We start from the raw sequence: 18983 nt of genomic DNA, 5'->3' as shown, positions 1-18983 counted from the left end.
GCCACTCCACCTGCTTGTGCTCTCCCTCTCTCTATCTCTGTCAAATAAATAAAATCTTTAATAAATAAATAAATAAATAAATAAATAAATAAATAAATAAATAAAAAATAAATAAATAAAATGCTGTGAATATTAGCTCCCGTTAAAATTGTTAGGCACTGTTATCAACAATAGCCAAATTATGGAAAGAGCCCAAGTGTCTATCGACTGATGAATGGATAAAGAAGATGTGGCATATATGTGACAGAATATTACTCAGCCATAAAAAAGAATGATATCTTGCCACTTGCAACGACATGGATGGAGCTAGAGAGTATAATGCTAAGTGAAATAAGTCAGTTGGAGAAAGACAAATACCGTATGATTTCACTCATATGTAGAATTTAAGAAACAAAACAGATGAACATGGGGGGGAAAAGAGAAAGAGGCAAACCATAAAACAGACTCTTAACATAGAGAATAAACTGAGGGGTACGAGAGGAGAGGTGGGGGGAAGGATGGACTAAATGAGTGATGGGCATTAAGGAGGGCACTTGTTATGATGAGCACCAGGTGTTGCATATAAATGATGAATCACTAAAGTCTACTGAAACTAATATTATACTCTACGTTAAGTAACTGGAATGTAAATAAAAACTTGAAACTAAAAAAAATAATAAAATAAAAAAATAAAATTGTCAGGCACTATTAGAATTATTGTGGGGTCCTAATTTTTGTGTGAATTCATAGAGGAAGGACCTTGCATATAGGAATTGCTAAATAAATATTTGTTTAAATGAATTGAACTCTGTATTTCTCAGTAGCCACACATCATTATTAATAATAACGCAATAAATGCATTAAATAAATAATTAAATTTATAATAATGTAATAAATGCATTAAATATTTTTTAAATAATAGTAACAAAACCACAACAAGAGAATGTATTAACCTCTTCTATAGGTATGGCTGAGTATTCAGGTCCCTGCATGTAAAATGTCCAAGAAAACCTAAATTTTAATGTTGCTCATGACACCGAATACTTGTTAGTTTTTTAACTGTCCCTTCATCTATCAAAGAGTGACCTATACAATTTTAAAACTTGGTTGAGGATGATCATTCTCAATTATGAGGATGTTGAATGAGGGAGTTAGGTTATGTGTTTGAAGTGCATGGAAACTAAAACTAATATATAAAGAAAGAGGATTGTTACTTTCAGTGGAAATTGTAGTTTCGTTAGTCATAAAAAGATAATTTCATTTGATTCAAAATCAGGGGAAAAATACTTTGTGTCTTAGCGGAAGTCACATATAACACTGGCTTTATTACCATAGAAAACGCTACCCTCTTGTCTCAATTTTTTTTTAATGAAGTTTTCTTACAGGAAACAGTTAAAGTATTTTTAAAACATCCTTCAGTGAAAGATGATTCAGACCTCGAAGGAAGAACATCCTTTATGTGGGCTGCTGGAAAAGGCAGTGATGATGTCCTTAGGACTATGCTGAGTTTAAAATCTGACATTGATATTAACATGGCAGACAAGTATGGAGGTACAGGTAAGAAGTGGCAGACATGCTGGGTTTGCTTTCTTTCGGGTTCCAAAGTGTATGGGTGCCCTAAAACTTGTACAGTAGTTGCCTGAAATCATTGTTCCTAATCTAATATTGTTTAACTTTCATTTGTACTTTTTAAGGTTAGGCTACCAGGATATCACTCCAAAGTCTTTATTTCCTCCAGGTTTGATGGCTAAAATTAGTCTGTGTTTCCACCAGGTGAATGGGGGCATTTGGTTTAAAACTCTGGTTGCTCCTGGTTGTTATATGCAACGGATGAATCGCTAAACTCTACCTCTGAAAATAATAATATGCTATATGCTAATTGATTGATTTTAAATAAAAATTTAAAATTAAAAACAAAAAACCAACTCTGGTTGCTCCTGGGGCGCCTGGGTGGCTCAGTCACTTAAGCATCTGACTCTTGATTTCTGCGCAGGTTATGATCTCAGGGTCCTGGGATCAAGCCCTGCGTCAGGCTTCCCATGGGGATTCTTTCTCTCCTCCTCCCTCCACTTGCTCTCTCTCTTTCAAATAAATAAATAAATCTTTAAAAAAAATAAAATTAAAAAAAATAAAACTCTGGTTACTCCTTAGACATGATTATAGGAACTCTTCTTATTTATCTTTGTGTAAAAATAAATAAATAAACCTCTACTTAAAACTATGTATATTTAGTAGTTATCAATTTTATTTTCAAAAATTTAGAATTAGGGGTGCCTGGGTGGCTCAGTCACTAAGAGTCTGCCTTCAGCTCAGGTTATGACCCCAGCGTCCTGGGATCAAGCCCCTCATCGGGCTCCCTGTTCGGCGGGAAGCCTGCTTCTCCCTCTCCCACTCCCCCTGCTTGTGTTCCCTCTCTCGCTGTGTCTCTCTCTGTCAAATAAAAAAAAAAAAAAAAAAAAAAGATTAAAAAAAAAAGAAAACAAAAAACAAAAATTTAGAATTATATTTTAAGGAATGCACATATCTAAGTATGTTCTCACCAGTCTTCTTTAATGTGCTCTTTTCTCAGATTTGAAGAGCATTCCCTCCTCCCAAATCTCCCATTTTAGAGATAAGCTCCCTTCGAGAACGAAGCTTCAGAGCTTCATGTTAGATTTGGATCAAAAGCTCTCAGTAGATGCTTCTTTCAATCTCTTTTTCTAGTAAGAGAGCACTTTGTGCATTGGTTAATAAGAAAGGTATGAATTTTTTAGCATTCATTGAATGGTAGAGACTTGGAAGTCTCTACGTCGTGTACTATATCCTAATTGCAAGTCCAAAAAAGAAAGAAGATCACACAATAGCACAACAACACAGAACAGAATAAAAACTCAGCTGCAGGCTTAGAGCTATTTACACCTATCTGTTGTCCCGGATGAGATCTTTCTCGGCCGCCAAATCTACTGGTGCAACACTTGGTGGGGAGCAGGATTATACCTAATAATCTCTCTCCCTATACCTAAGCCATCACCCTTCTAAATTATTTTTTAAAGAGTTTTTGGGTAACATCAATTTTAATAAAAGCTTTAACCATCAAAAGTATTTCTTTATCAAAGCTTCACAGTGGACCTTAAAATTCTTAAAGAAGGGTATAGTGCAGACATGTAGGACCCTGAGTTTATAAATGGTCTGAACATTTCATTTTTTGTCAGACTTCCATTAATATGCAGCCTTTCACTTTCTCACTAGCTTTGCTTTTAGTTTAACTTTCTCATGTATTTTAATAAAGTATGGGGAAGGATACTTCCATCCTTTTGACCAAAGGTGTCTTTCTGATGTGCACCATGGTTGGAGTTCAGACATAAATTCTTCTCAGATTTATTAATTCCCTGGCTGTTTCTCCTAAGGGTATTTTATTATATGTCAGACATGCCTTCCTGACATTTCTCTTCTTTGAAAGTGAATTTCTCTCCGTCATCCCTCTACAGGGTTGTTTTTCCTTCCCATGAAAAAAAGAGTTCTCATCAACAGCAACGTACAGACATTATTTGGATCTTGATTCAAATAAACTATAAAAAAATTATAAAACTGTCAGGACAGTATGGACACTTTCTGGATATTTGATATTACAGAATTTGTGTGCATGTTTTTTAGGTATGATAATGAGATTAGCTTGTCTTTGCAATGCCAGGGCCAGGGCTCTGCGGACTCCCATTTCCCCTTTGCCAGCAGGTGCCATGTTAGAATCCTCCCATAGGGGCAGTAGAGGGAGACTGGAAAGCTGGGAGAACCGGACCATACCTTCCTGTTTCCTTACTTCTCTCGTTTTGGTTTCCTGTTCCTGTCAGCATCACCCTAGGAGGTCTTCTTCAACGAAACAGCAGTGATAGTTTGTTCCAGTGGCGACAGTTAATTTCACTTGGCAGTTTCTCCAGCGCTCACAGTACCAGCCCCAGAGCACCCTCCTCAGAGGCACCAGCACCAGCCAAGCAGAGCTCCTGCTCAGATGTCTGAGTTTCCACCCCACAGGGCTCCTCTTCTAGGCTTTTAAGTTTTAATAATTCCATCTTCTTCTTTTCGTTCCCCTGGCCCTAGAATTGCTGGTTGTCTTCTGCATGTACCACTTCTGTGATCCCTTAGTGTTCCTTTTTTTGCTTTTTCCTTCTTCAATCCATAGCTAACAATTCCTTATTTTGAACTCTGTCTGTTAAAGTATCTGGCATGGTTTCTGTCTCCTAGACACTGACTGATGCAGTGGTTGTGTAAAAAAACAAAAACAAAAAAAACCCCACATCATTGTATTTTAGATAGACTTACTAAAATATTTACAAAGGAAAGGATGTGACTCTAGAATTTTATTCAAATCAATTAGAAGTGGGGACAATGGCTGGCAGTTAGATGAAACAAAACCAGGCATCTGCTGATCGTCCTTGAAGCTAGGGAATGGCTATATTGAGTTCTCTAGATTATTGTCTTTTCTTTTGAATATGTTTGAAATTTTCCATGACAGAAAGTTAAATAAAAAATTAGGGCTCCTGTGTAAATTTGTGATACCTTCTCAAAGAGAGCAACAGTATTTAAATCTAAGGTTATTTTAAAGTAATGTAAAGGCAAATAGACAGAAATGGGGAATTTCAATTAATAAGAAAATGAATTCTATCATTTGCTTAATTGGGATTTTGTGGTGGGGTGGGTTTTTTTTTTTTTTTGACATTGACATCTGAACAGTATTTATTGCATACTGATGCAGCATCACAGAATTGTAGAATTTTAAAATTAGAAAATACGTTAAAATTAAATCTAGTCCAGGGTTTTCCAAACCATATTCTTCAGAACAACAGGTTTCTTTTTTTTTTTAATTTTTTTTTTAAAGATTTTATTTATTTATTTGACAGAGAGAGACATAGTGAGAGAGAGAGCACAAGCAGGGGGAGTGGGAGAGGGAGAAGCAGGCTTCCCGCCGAGCAGGGAGCCCGATGTGGGACTCGATCCTGGGACCCTGGGACAATGACCTGAGCCGAAGGCAGATGCTCAACGACTGAGCCACCCAGGCGCCCCAAGAACAACGGGTTTCTATAGAGTGCTGAAGTGTTGCCGAGGGGGGCAGGTACTTAAGGGGGTAACCCTCCACCCCTGCTTTAGTCAGAACCACTCAACTCTTAGCAGTTTTATATGATGAGTGTTTTATAAAGCTTCATTTGGGGGCAGATGTATTCTTATCCTCTTAAAATGTGAAAGTCACCAAACTCTCGTAGATGTAGCACACTTGATCTGCCTTACAGCATTCTCACCAGTGGTCTGTCAACCTCCCGTTACGCAGCTCCAATATGGAGAACCCACTAATTCCATCTTAAACTATCAGAATATTCTTCCTTACACTGAGCCCAGATTTGTCAAAGTGAATGTTCTCTCTGTGCTGTCTTCCACATGGCAGCCCCTAAGATACTTGAAGTCTCTCACACTCTTCTGAATCTTGTCTGGGCCAAACTAACATTCAGCCATGTAGATCAGGGTCCTCCAACTCAAGTGCATGTAAGAATTGTGACGGTGTTTGTTTAAATCCAGATTCCCAGACTATACAGACAGAAATCTGTTTCAGATCCTGTAAGTCCTATTGACTCCACCTCTAAAATATATCCTAAATCTTTCTGCTTCTCTCCGTCTCCACTCCCGCCAGCCTAGTTCAAGCCACCAGCATTTTTTTTTTTTTAAGATTTTATTTATTTATTTGAGAGAATGAGACAGAGAGAGAGAGCATGAGAGGTGGGGAGGATCAGAGGGAGAAGCAGACTCCCTGCCGAACAGGGAGTCCGATGCGGGACTCGATCCCGGGACTCCAGGATCATGACCTGAGCCAAAGGCAGTAGCTTAACCAACTGAGCCACCCAGGTGCCCCGCCACCAGCATTTTTTACTGAGTCTCCTGCAATAGTGTTAGCTGGTTCTCACCTACTACAGTAAGTATATTCTCTTCAGAGCAGCTAGAGGGATCTCATTAAGGCACAAGTCAAATAGTCTCACTCACCTATGTGAAGTCTTCAGGCCCTTCATCACTGGGACCTGTGTGGCCACTTAGGATCTGGCCTTCTCTACCTTTCTGCCTTACTTCATTGTGCTGCAGCTTCCTTGCCTTCCTTAAGCACATAAACTCATTCCTGCCCTTGGACTAACTGTTCTCTTTGCTCGAACTACTCCCTCTCGAGATCTCTACATTGCTATCTCTTTATGACCCAGGTCTCAACTTCAGTGTCAGCTCCTTAGCAAGGCTTTTTGTCACCACCAATTAAAGTGGTCTCCCAGTCACTCTGCATATCAAGATACCTTTTATTACTCCAATCATACCATCCACCACCATCTAATACTTTCTTGTTTATCTGTTCAGTTTTTATTTTGCTTCCCCTACTAGAACGTAACCTTATCTATTTTGTTCTCTGCTGAATTCCCACCATCACATTCATACCCAGCCCATAGAAGGTTCTCAACAAATGCCCAGGAATCTGCACTTTTATAGGCATCCTGGGTTTGGTCCATGGATCACACTTTATTGAAAGAAACATTGTTCTAGGGCGCCTGGATTGCTCAGTTGGTTAAGTGACTGTCTTTGGCTCAGGTCATGATCCCAGGGTCCCAGGATCGAGTCCCGCATAAGGCTCCCTGCTCAGCAGGGAGTCTGCTTCTTCCTCTGACCCTCCCCCTCTTGTGCTCTCTCTCTCATATAAATAAATAAAATCTTAAAAAAAAAAAAGAAATATTGTTCTAGGCATTATAGCGCCATGATACTTAGAAAGAACTGGCCCAGGCCTCTAGACAGTTCTGCTGGCAAACTCAGAATTTGAAGAGTGATGTATTTAAATAGAATTTAAAAAGTAATCCAAAGAGTACTGGCGTAAGTCAAGCACTAGAGGGGAGTAACACAGGCAGAGGTCAGCACAACCTGAAACCCACAGAGAGTCAAAATTCCTCTTTCAAACCCCATATGAAGGCACCAGAGAGGGGACCACATTCCTTCTCAGGTTTTTTCTCCAATGTTGAAACAAATTGCTGTTTCTTAAATTGGGCCCGGAGGAAATCAGTGGCTTGCAGTTGAAGCCATGTTGTATGAAAAATGCACTCGAGGCAGTGGGCTGTGCATCCCCTCAGCACCACATGGGTGCGCAGACCGCCGGCAGGAATAGCGCGGCTCGGCAGCTGAAGGACCAGTGGATTGACACTTCCCATCACACCAACCCTCGGGCATATGCTTATCGAGTGGGGTGGTGGGCAGAATTGCCTGCGTCATTTAAATCATTGCTCTTTGTCGTTTTTTGGAAAGCATTTCAGACCATCAGGATGGAAAGGAAGAAACAGTGAGACAAGAAAGGTAGAAGGACAGGGGGAAAGTGTGAGTAGTACCTGTGACTAAAAAGGAAGACTGAAATCTATAGAAGTGAACAATAGAGAATCCTTCAGATTAAATTGCATTTAGGGGCACCCAGGTGGCTCAGTTGGTTGAGTGTCTGCCTTCGGCTCAGGTCATGATCCCAGGGTCCTGGGATCAAGCCCCACATCGGGCTCCCTGCTCAGCGGGGAGCCTGCTTCTCCCTCTTCCTCTGCTACCCCCCACCCCCGCCCGTGTGTGCACTCTCTCTCTCAAATAAATAAATCAAATCTTTAAAAAAAAAGATTAAATTGCATTTAGCAAAAATGATGAGGACATCAGAAGAGGGAAAGATGCACAGTTAGAATAAGGAAAAGGTGAAGTTGTTATCAAAGAGTTCTTTGCTTTCTTTCACTCCCTTTTCAGCCTTACATGCCGCTGCCCTTTCTGGCCATGTCAGCACCGTGAAGCTACTGTTGGAAAATAACGCTCAAGTGGATGCCACCGATGTCATGAAGCATACTCCACTTTTCCGAGCCTGTGAGATGGGACACAAAGATGTGATTCAGACACTTATTAAAGGTTGGTTATTAAGAGTGCTCCTACCAAGTCACTCTCAACAGGCAGGAATTCTTGCAGGCACTGTTTGAAACACAGCTTACATAGCAGAGGGCCACCTGGGTGGAAGGATGGAGGGAAGAGCGCCGTGTGCGTGCGCACGCACGCGCACGCACGCGCACGCACGCACACGCACGCACACGCACGCACGCACGCACACGCGCACACGCAGGCGCACCAGGAAACCTGAGGTCCAGTCCTAGCTCCGCCTGTTGGCCGTTGTGTGGTTTTGGAAAAGCCGCTTCACCTGCCCGGTCCTCAGTTTCACTTCGTATGAAAGAAAGATGGCTCGTGCCCTGACCAACTTACAGGCTTATTGTAAAAATCTGAAGTAGATAATGTACGTGGCAACATTTTGCTGAGAGTAAAGCATTTAAGGGACTGTTGTTACATTTTTCAGACTTCTTTTTGAGCAAGCTCTCTGTATTGGACATTTTCATTATATTTTTGCTTTTTCAGGTGGAGCGAGGGTAGATTTAGTCGATCAAGACGGACACTCTCTTCTACACTGGGCAGCACTGGGAGGAAATGCCGATGTTTGCCAGATATTGATAGAAAATAAGATCAATCCCAACGTGCAAGATTACGCAGGACGCACCCCTTTGCAGTGTGCTGCCTACGGCGGCTACATCAACTGCATGGCGGTGCTCATGGAAAATAGTGCAGACCCTAACATTCAAGACAAAGAGGTAGAAAATCTACATATTTTAATATTGTTTGCTCCCGGTTGTTAGAGTATTTCTTCTTCATTACCTAAAATAAAGTAAAACATTTTACCAAATAGAGGTCACTTACAAATTTATCTGTTAATTAAAAACGAGTTTTATTTTTCCCCTTTTTCCTTCCAATTCTTGTCTATATATCCATATCTGCCATAACAAAGTCATAATACAGAATGGGAATAGTTTTATAACCTTCATAAGATACATATGCATGGCATGTGTGTACGTATGTGTATACATATAGATATATATTTCACAAAGCACGTTTTGTTCACTTAAAATCATCACCATGATTTTCTCATTCGGTGTATAATCTTCTGCATAATCGTAGATGCTGAGTATTCCAAAGTTCTAGGAGCTTTATGTTTAATCACTCATTCAGTTCTCACAGCAACTCTGTAAAGGAATTGCTATTATTATTCCCATTTACAGGTGAGAAAATTGAAGCTCATGGAGCTTACCCAAATACCCTAAGGTGACAACAGAGGCAGGGTTGGTGTGGGAAGTCAGGGTCCAAACTATGCCTGTAACCCCAATTTTAGAATCAAGTAACTTCCTATGGCTGGGTACTTTTTCATTATTATTGATCATGTTTCATTGATCATTGCTGTGCATTTAACTTTTTTTATTGTTTCCTTAGAATCATTTCCCCTAAGTGAGATTATTTATTATTGGTATATGAATGTGATTGAGCTCTGATATATACTATTGAACTGATTTTTTTTTAAAGATTTTATTTATTTATTTGAGAGAGAGAGCATGCACCTGAGCGGGGGGAGGGGCAGAGGGAGAGGGAGAAAGAGAATCCCAAGCAGACTCCCCACTGAGAATGGAGCCTGACTCAGGACTCCATCTCACGACCCTGAGATCATGACCTGAGCTGAAATCAGGAGTCGGTCGCTCAACCAACTGAGCCACCTAGGCGCCCCTGTTGAATAGATTTCTAAACCATGTGGGTTAATTTCCACTTTCCCAGCTATGTAGTATTGTATTGACTTCTCTCAGTCTAGCCAGTATTGATTTTTTTGCTACTTCAATTACATTAAGTCTTCAAAAATATTAGCATATTATGTTTTCCAAGCCAGAAAATATATTTTCTATTAATTCGTTCAGTAAATATTTATCAAGATTGTTCCTATCTGTAAAAGTAACATAATGAAAAATATGTGAAATATGGTCCTTGTATCTATGTGATTAGAAATGAATCTTTTGTAATCTGTAGTACCTTATACATTGTCTTTACAAGTTGCCGGTTTCTTACAGAAGTAGTATATACTAAGCTACTTTCCAGTTCTGTTAGTTTTTACATGTACTATTTTGGATTATCTGCATAAACAGCATATCATTTGTGAATAGTATACCTTATTGAACTAACTGATACCTCCAATACAATGTCGAATAGAATTGGTGATAGTTGGTATCCTTAATTCATTCTGGTTTCTCAAGGGGAAAGCTTGAAATATTTCACCATTGAATATGATATTTCCTATAGGTTACCTTATATTTCTAGTTGCTAAGAATTGGGGGTTTTTTATTCACAATTAGCTGTTTAATTTTTGTCAGATACTATTTCTGTATCTTTCAAGATGATCACATGATTTTTCACCTCTTTGCTGTTAATATGGTGAATTAAAAAGAGTCAGGAAGTAGCTCCTCTTATTCTCCTAAAGAATTTGTGTAACATTGGTATTACTTCTTTCTTAAATGTTCGGAAGAATTCCCCGGTAAAGTCATCTGGTCTAGTGGTATTCTTTGTGTAAAAGGTGTTAATAACTGGTTCAGTGTCATTTATAATTACAAGACCATTCAGATTTCTAATTATTTTCTTTTCAGCTTTGGTAAGTTGCATTTTCTGAGAAATTTATTTTATTTTATTAACATACCATATGTTTTTGCATAAAGTTGGTCATATAATCACTTAAATTTTTTTTTTAAAGATTTTATTTATTTATTTGAGAGAGAGAGAATGAGAGAGAGCACATGAGAGGGGGGAGGGTCAGAGGGAGAAGCAGACTCAGGGAGCCCGATGCGGGACTCGATCCAGGGACTCCAGGATCATGACCTGAGCCGAAGGCAGTCGCTTAACCAACTGAGCCACCCAGGCGCCCTCACTTACCTTTTTTATGACTGTAGGACCTTTAGTGATTTCCTCTTATTCATATCATATATTGGTAATGTGCTTTGTGTCTTTTCTTTTTAAAAACATTTTTCATTTTATTCGTCTTTTCAAAGGACTTACTTCTTTGTTGATTTTCTACATTTTAAGTTGTTTACTATTTCATTGGTGTTTATTATTTCCTGCCGTCTACTTTCCTCGGGTTTGATTTACTATTTTTTTTAAAGATTCTTTTGATAAAAGTTTAAATCGTTGATTTATTTCAATATTCATTTCCAGTATATGTATTTAAGCATGTTTCTTATTCTAAGCACTGCTTTAACTTCATCCTAAAAGTTTAGATAAGTTGTACCATCACTATAATTCAGCTCAAATATTTTCTAGTTTCTATTTTGATTTGTTATTTGACCCATAGATTATTTAGAAGTGTATTGCTTAATTTCCAGGCAGCTGGGCATTTGCTCATTGTCTTTTGGTAAGTGATTATATTGGTTTCCTCTTGCTGTTATAATAAATTACCACAAACTTAGTGGCTTAGAACAACACAAATTTATTATCTTACTCTTCTGGATGCTAAAAGTCCAAAATGGGTCTCACTGGGCTAAAAATCAAGGTTTTGGCAAGACTACAATCCTTTTGGAGGTTCTAGGGGAGAATCTGTTTCTTTCATTTTTCCAGCTTCTCGATGCTACCCTCATTCCTTGGCTTATGGTCCCATTCCGCCATCCTCAAAGCTAGCAGTGACTGGCTGAGTCTCTCTCACACTGCATCATTCTAACACCCGCCCTCCTGCCTCTCTCCTTCCTTCCCTCCCCGTATAATCCTTATACTGGGCCTATTCAGATAATCCAGGATAATCTCCCCATTTGAAGGTCAGCTGATTAGCAACCTTAATTCCATCTACAATCTTAATTTCCCCTTTCCAATAACATAATAGGGTTACAGATTCCAGAGATTAGGACATAGACATCTTTGCAAAGGCATGCATTTATTCTGTCTACCACACTGATTTGTAACTCAAACTCTACTGTGGTCTAAAAACAGAATAACAGAATTATTTTCTTTTATTTCAGAATCATTTTAACTCTTCAAAGTCCTTTGAGGCTTTCTTTGTGGCCCAGCATATGATTGATTTTGGTAAATGTTCTATGTACACTTGAAAAGAATACTGGTTGTATCATAGTTGGATGCAATGTCTTCTATGTATCACTTAGGTCAAAGTTTTTTACTGTATTGTTCAGGTCTTCTATATCTTTACTGTCCTTTCATTTATTTGTTCTATGAACTATTATAAAAGGTGGGTTGAAAATCTCTCACTGATTATGGATTTGACCATATCCCCTTTTAATTTTGTCATTTTTTGTTCTGTATATTTAAAAGCTTTGTTATTAGATGCATACAGATTTAGGATTGTGGTATCTTCCTCTTTGACGCCTTTAAAACTATGAAATATCCCTCTTGTAGATCTAACAATGTTTCATGCCTCTTTTATCTTTCATGATACTGAGTTTTTTTGAGAATATCAGCCATTTATTTTGTAGAATCTCACTCATTTTGAGTTTGCCTTATGATTCCTCATAATTAGACTTAAGTTTTACTTTTTTGGTTGGAGCATTATACAAGTGATATTGAATCCTTCTCAGGATATCACCTCTGGAAACACATGGTGCCTCTTAACATGGTATTAATTTTGATCACTTAGTTAAGATACCATCCATTTTTTCCACTGTGTATTTGAGTGGAGAAATATTTTCCCTTTTTATAATGAAGCAATTTGGGAGCATCATTTGTATTTTTGAGTTAGCATCAATAACTATGTGTCCAAAAATACCTATTCCAGATATACCTGATTTTTGTTCGTGCTTATAGGGAAGAACAGCTTTGCACTGGTCCTGTAACAATGGATACCTTGATGCCATTAAATTACTACTAGACTTTGCTGCTTTCCCTAATCAGATGGAAAACAATGAAGAAAGGTAAGCTGTTGGTAAGAAGAATGTATTGTTGTTCAACTCACTGCCTTTCTGCTCTATTAAAAAACCTCAAGTTGAGATACTAGTTCAGAAGTACTAAGTATACTCATAAGGAAATGCTACACTAAGAAATCCTGAACGAGGGGCGCCTGGGTGGCTCAGTCGTTAAGCGTCTGCCTTCAGCTCAGGTCATGATCCTGGGGTCCTGGGATCGAGCCCCGCATCGGGCTCCCTGCTCGGCGGGAAGCCTGCTTCTCCCTCTCCCACTCCCCCTGCTTGTGTTTCCTCTCTCGCTGTGTCTCTCTCTATCAAATAACTAAATAAAATCTTTAAAAAAAAAAAAAGAAATCCTGAATGAGAAGAAAAGAGCAAAAGTCCCTGTAGTGTTGATTTAGAATCCTGGGATTTTAAAATCACTCAGAACTTTAGATTTACCTCTGGCAAGCTCACAAACTACAGATGAGGAAAGACATTCTTGTGGCTTGTGGCTGGCATAACGTCAGGGGAGTCCTGATGGGCCAGGCCTAGGAACGGGTCATATGTTGAAGATATTTCTCTTGATGAACAGGATAGTGGACCAAGGTGCCACCATGTGGCATGAAGAAATAAGGAGAAGGTGAGGTGACTGAATAACCCAGGATTCACAGAGCTAGGCTGGAGTTATGCCCAAGGGCCCAGGCCCCATATAAAGGACCAGACACAGTGTGAAGTCTCAGCAGGAGAGATTCTTGGCGGTCTTGGATCTAAGAAGATTCTGATCACCTGTAGGTGACAACCAAGTTTGTGATGAGATTTCCACACCTGAGCTCCAGCCAGCCAGGTCTGTGCCTTGGTTGTCGTCATTCATGAATGCTGGAACTGCAGTGGCTCCCGCTGTGACACCATGTCCCGTCCCCCTCTCCCCCCCCCCCCCCCCCCGTAGCTACCACCAGTTCTTTCAGGAGATGGGAGACCTTGTGGAGAAGGAGGGACTCTCTCTAGGCCACCTGCCTCAGGAAACCCACTCGTCCTTTCTGGGCTGAACCCCTTCATCTCTCCCACTTCTTTCAGAACCTCTCCCCATTAATGATGGCCTCCACCTGTTATTTTCTGAGGTCTGAGGTTTGTCTTCTCTGCCTGTAAAGCCCTCCTTCTCTCGGATTGTCTGCACTGCCCCATTTCCTCTTGCTCGTGGGTTGTGCTTTCACAGTCTGGCTTCCATCCTCCCACGGACACTGAAACCGTGCTGAGTGGTCACTGACAGACTCACTGATAAATCCTCCGTCGGCCCCTCTGTCTCCTCTCACTGGCCTGCCTGCATCACCGGGTTCTGTTGACCCCCCTTCTTTACCTTACTGAGACAGTATATTTTCCTGATTCTCTGCCAGTCACGTCTGCTCCTTCTCCATTTATTTCGGCTCCTTTTCCATTTTTTTTTTTTTTTTTTAATATAAACACTCTTCAGGGACTGGGCCTTTTTCTCTCAGCCCATCTCCTTGGGCCCTCTGACCTACCACCAAGGCTTCGATAGTCACCTGGGGGCTGGTGAGTTCTAAATTTGTCCTTCAGACTCAGTGTCTCTCCTCAGTTCCCACTGTCACCTCCTCTTCGTTACCAGCACCGTCATGTAAATCTTGCCCTCTGACACGTTCCTGGGACTGTCGGAATGCCTCCTCACTGTTTTCTTCCCTTCGAACTTCCCCTCATTCAGTTCATCTGCTTCCAAAGTAGCCTCCCTAAATCACATTTCTAACGTAATTGTTTATCCTGTCCTTCCTCCGCTCAAATGCAGTCTCACCTAAGAAGATTGTCCTGATCCCAGAGGCATGTGTTCCAAACGATGTTCTCCCCTACACTCTGAGTTTGTATAGCATCTGGCACATTTCACTTTATATTATAATTTTATGTAATCTGTCTTCCATATTAGCGGAGAACTCCTGAAGATCATTGTCATCTCTGTGTTGTTCACAGTGCTTTTCAGGAAGTAGATGCTTAGTAAAGAACTGTTGCATTATTAAGTTGATGCTTCCAGTCTCCCAGTAGTATCCCCTGCTACATACCCGCATTAGAAACTTCTGGAATTCTTTGAGTACATACAGAATTAGATAAATCAGACTAGTATGTCTTACTTTGAGAGGGGTTCTATAAAGAACTCATTCTCTCTATTATCATCAAATGACAACTGTAAAACCAAAAAGACTCGAAGATTTAGAGGTTTGGACATTCAAGGAAGCTGGAATGCCAAGCAGAATCCTCAGGGCTGAGGTTTTGACATTAAAGCAGATATGTGAGAGAGCAGAAGATTTCTCTCTTTGAAACACTAAAAAAATACAAAAGGGAAAGATTAAGAATCCTAAGAATTAGTGGTGATTTATTTCTATTATAAAGGATTTATGGGGCACCTGGGTGGCTCAGTCAGTTAAGCGTCTGCCTTCGGCTCAGGTCATGATCCCAGGGTCCTGGGATCGAGCCCCACATCGGGCTCCCTGCTTCCCCCTCTCCTGCTCCCCCTGCTTGTGTTCGCTCTTTTGCTGTCTCTCTCTCTCTGTCAAATAAATAAGTAAAATCTTTTTAAAAAATAAAGGATTTATTCTGTAACAGTATTTACTGCCTGACTGCTGTTTTCTTAGGAAACAATAAAAAAACATTTATTTTTGTAACTCAAGTCCCATTTTTATGGTAAGACTTGAATTTTAGGCCTAAGGAAGAGTCTGAATTAAGGTGCTTCCTGCCTCCTAGAGTAAACATATGTTAGTTACAGACCAAAAGACCACAGGAAAAATCCTCGTAGCTGTACTTGCCAACCTGTAGATGAAGATGGACAGTGGCAACATCCCAGTCTCCTCTGATATTTCATCAGCAGTGCACCTTGATGTACAAATGTCAGAACCCGGTGCTGCCTTTTATGTTTATTGACATTCCAGTTTAGGCATTCCACTCATCCCATCAGACCAGTCCTGCTTGGCAAGTCCAATTGTGTCTTGTATCTTGTCTCTATCTGCATTGTTTCTTGACTGGTTACCATCAGTGTAGTGCTAATTTTTACTTCTCATGCATTGACACCAACCACTTGATGTGCACTGTATAGACATAATTTTTGCCAACTACTGCTGGCTTTCAGTCAATAACTATCTGACAGCCACACTCCGACTTTGATGGGAATATTCACAGTACTTGAATGTTTCTAAATTGAATTTGGGGTGAAGAAAGACTCAGTAGGAATAATTACAATACGGTCAGTGCCTAAACACTAAGGCATAGACTTCAGTCTTAAAATCTTTCTAGATATTTGGACTGTGTTTCCCTGAATCAAAAATTGATGGAGAATCCTAATTTGAATAAACCAATTATTTTAAAAAAGGCATTTTTGAGAAAATCGGGGAAATTTGTATTTGGAATGGGTACTAGATTTTGCTGAGGAATTCCTGTTAATTTTGCTAATACCATAATGACATTGTGCTTGTGTCCATATTATTTTTTGATGAATACTGAAATGCAGAGAGATTAAATGATAGAGGAGTTCTAGGATTTGCTTTAAAACAGTTCAGCAAAAATAATAGGGAAGGGGTTAGAGGAAGCAAATGTGGCAGAAATGTTGCTACTTGTTAAATTTGGGTAATGAGCATAAAAATGGTTATGCTCTTCTCTCTACTTTTGTTTATGCTTGAAGTTTCTCATAATAAAAATACAATTTTTCCATGATAAAGGTATTTAAAATATTTGAAATGCAATTTTCCATCCAGAAGCCCTGAGAGATCTAGTAAAGGCAGAGGTCGGGCCTTACTTTCATAAACCAGATTTTGATAATCCTGCTTGTATACTGTGTGAGAGACGCTCCACATTAGTAATTATAGAAAAGATGATCAAGCTTACTAAATACATATGTTATTTGCACGTTGGTTTGAGAAGCAGTTTCATTCTGTAGGAGGTTTATACTCAAGAACTGATAGATGTGCTATGGACAGATGACTGAACAGGGAGTCATACGATCTTAGATCAGGTCTGGGTTCTGCAGGGAACTAGTTACATAACCTTCTGCAAGTTGCTTAATCTTTCTGGATCTGTTGACTCATTTATAAAAGGAAGGAGATAAACTAAATGACCTCTAAATTTCCATTTAGCTCTACTATCATGGAGTTGACTCTGATTGTTTTTTTCCACTGGGGAGAGTACATCATGAAAGGCGTTTTAGAATACATAGTGATTACACTTGATCACTGTATCCCCATATTATATACCCGAAACTAATTTAGCACTCTATGTTAATGACACTGGAATTAAAATTAAAAATAATAATATATTTTTAAATAGAATATATAGTGAAATATTTTTAAGTTCTTCTGAATTTACGGGATGCCGTCTACTTAGAAATAATGTTTTAAAGTTTATGTAGGCACCGTTACTTTATGTCCTTCTGGTCCCTGGACAGTAGAGGCAAATCGAGATGTCCTAAAATGAGTTTCTTCATTTTAGCATTTGGGACTTCTTCCTGAATTCAGTTTCCTTCTAGAAGTAACTAACTCACCCTTTGCTTATATTGAAAAATCTCCTCCTTTTATGTCTGACTATGACTGTCAGGAGAGTTTTGAAAAGAGAAAATTTCTATCATCACCGAATGATTTTCTGTGTCTAATCATGCATCTGTATAATCATCAGTGTTTCCACCTCATAAATCAGCTGATTATTTTATTTCTTCCTAAAGCCTCTGATTGCTTTGGATGAGTAACAGCCACCTAGACAGGACTCAGACCCCTGGCCACCGTTGGGCGGTCATCACTACTGGTTTGGGCCCTTTGGAAATGATAGTGATGATGCATGACCGTGGTGTCACCAGCCCTGCTGCAAGGATGTCCTAGCATAAGAACGACAGCAGCTGACATTTACTAATTGCTTCTTTGATGCCAGGCACAGTGTTATCTTCTTTGTATTTATTATTTCCTTTCCTCCTCATGCCAAGTCTGCAATGACGAAAGATAAGTGGGTGAAGAAGTGACAGCATTACCATGATTGGAAGGTAGAATTGGGGTTTGGTTTTGTTTTGTTTTTATTTCAATTTTTGTATTTTTTGCACTGTTTGAATTCTTTAAATATGTGTCATTATTGCAAAGTAATCATTTAAGAAAAATAATATACCTGCCAAGAGAAGAATGCCGGTTAATTCTAAGGGTGGGAATACAGATGACCATTGTTATGTTCCTCTGTGTATTTATCCGATTATTTTGTATTTCCAAAAATAGAAAAGATATATTGTAAGAAGGGAATTTGCCTAAAATTATACATCTAGAAAGTAGCCAGTTGAGATTAAAATATATAACCATCTGACAATACAACTCATCTTTTCTAAATAATATATTTGTCAAAAAGGTATGCACAGTGTACAAAATTTAAAAGGCATGAAAACTAAGTGTCCCTCCCACCCCTGCTTCTGAGACAACCAGCGTCCTCCCCACGGACGTCACTGTCACAAGTTTCTTGGTAAACTTCTAGAGATATATTTTACAAAGATAAGCATACAGGCATATGTTCTTTTTCATACAAATGGGGCATGCCATAATACTGCTCTGGGCTTTTTGTTTAAAGAATTTTATTTTTTATTATTTTTTTGAGATTTTATTTATTTATTTGAGAGAGAGAGAATGAGAGACAAAGAGCATGAGAGGGAGGAGGGTCAGAGGGAGAAGCAGACTCCCCACTGAGCAAGGAGCCCGATGCAGGGCTCGATCCCGGGACTCCAGGATCGTGACCTGAGCCGAAGGCAGTCGCCCAACCAACTGACCCACCCCAGGCGCCCCTGCTCTGGTCTTTTTTTTAAAGATTCATTTATTTTAGAGCGAGAGACCTGGGGGGAGGGGCAGAGGGAAAGAGAGTCTTTTTTTTTTTTTTAATTAACATATAATGTATTATTTGTTTCAGGGGTACAGGTCTGTGATTCATCAGTCTTACACAATTCACAGTGCTCACCATAGTACATACCCTCCCCAATGCCCATCACCCAGCCACCCCATTCCCCCCCCGCCACTCCAGCAACACTCAGTTTGTTTCCTGAGATTAAGAGTCTCTTATGGTTTGTCTCCCTCTCTGGTTTCGTCTTGTTTCATTTTTTTCCTCTCTTCCCCTCTGATCCTCTGTCTTGTTTCTCCAATTCCACATATCAGTGAGATCATATACTAGTCTTTCTCTGATTGACTTATTTCACTTAGCATAATACCCTCTAGTTCCATCCACATCATTGCAAATGGCAAGATTTCATTTTTTTGATGG

General features: G+C 39.5%; 1 protein-coding gene across 3 annotated transcripts in view; it reads left to right on the top strand.

Annotated features, from left to right (window-relative positions):
- The window catches only part of INVS (inversin), a 160595-nt gene that overhangs the window by 91946 nt on the left and 49666 nt on the right, over positions 1–18983 (top strand). For all 3 annotated transcript variants that reach the window (XM_035016204.1, XM_035016205.1, XM_035016206.1), the window contains 4 exons: positions 1365–1536; positions 7741–7896; positions 8392–8621; positions 12640–12746. In XM_035016204.1, coding sequence (XP_034872095.1) covers positions 1365–1536; positions 7741–7896; positions 8392–8621; positions 12640–12746 — 665 coding nt within the window. The remainder of the gene's footprint in view (positions 1–1364; positions 1537–7740; positions 7897–8391; positions 8622–12639; positions 12747–18983) is intronic.

The sequence above is a fragment of the Mirounga leonina genome, unplaced genomic scaffold, assembly GCF_011800145.1.
Source record: "Mirounga leonina isolate KUSES-001 unplaced genomic scaffold, KU_Mleo_1.0 Mir_170, whole genome shotgun sequence".
NCBI classification, from domain to species: Eukaryota; Metazoa; Chordata; class Mammalia; order Carnivora; family Phocidae; genus Mirounga; species Mirounga leonina.
This window is presented reverse-complemented; position numbering and strand designations above follow the sequence as displayed.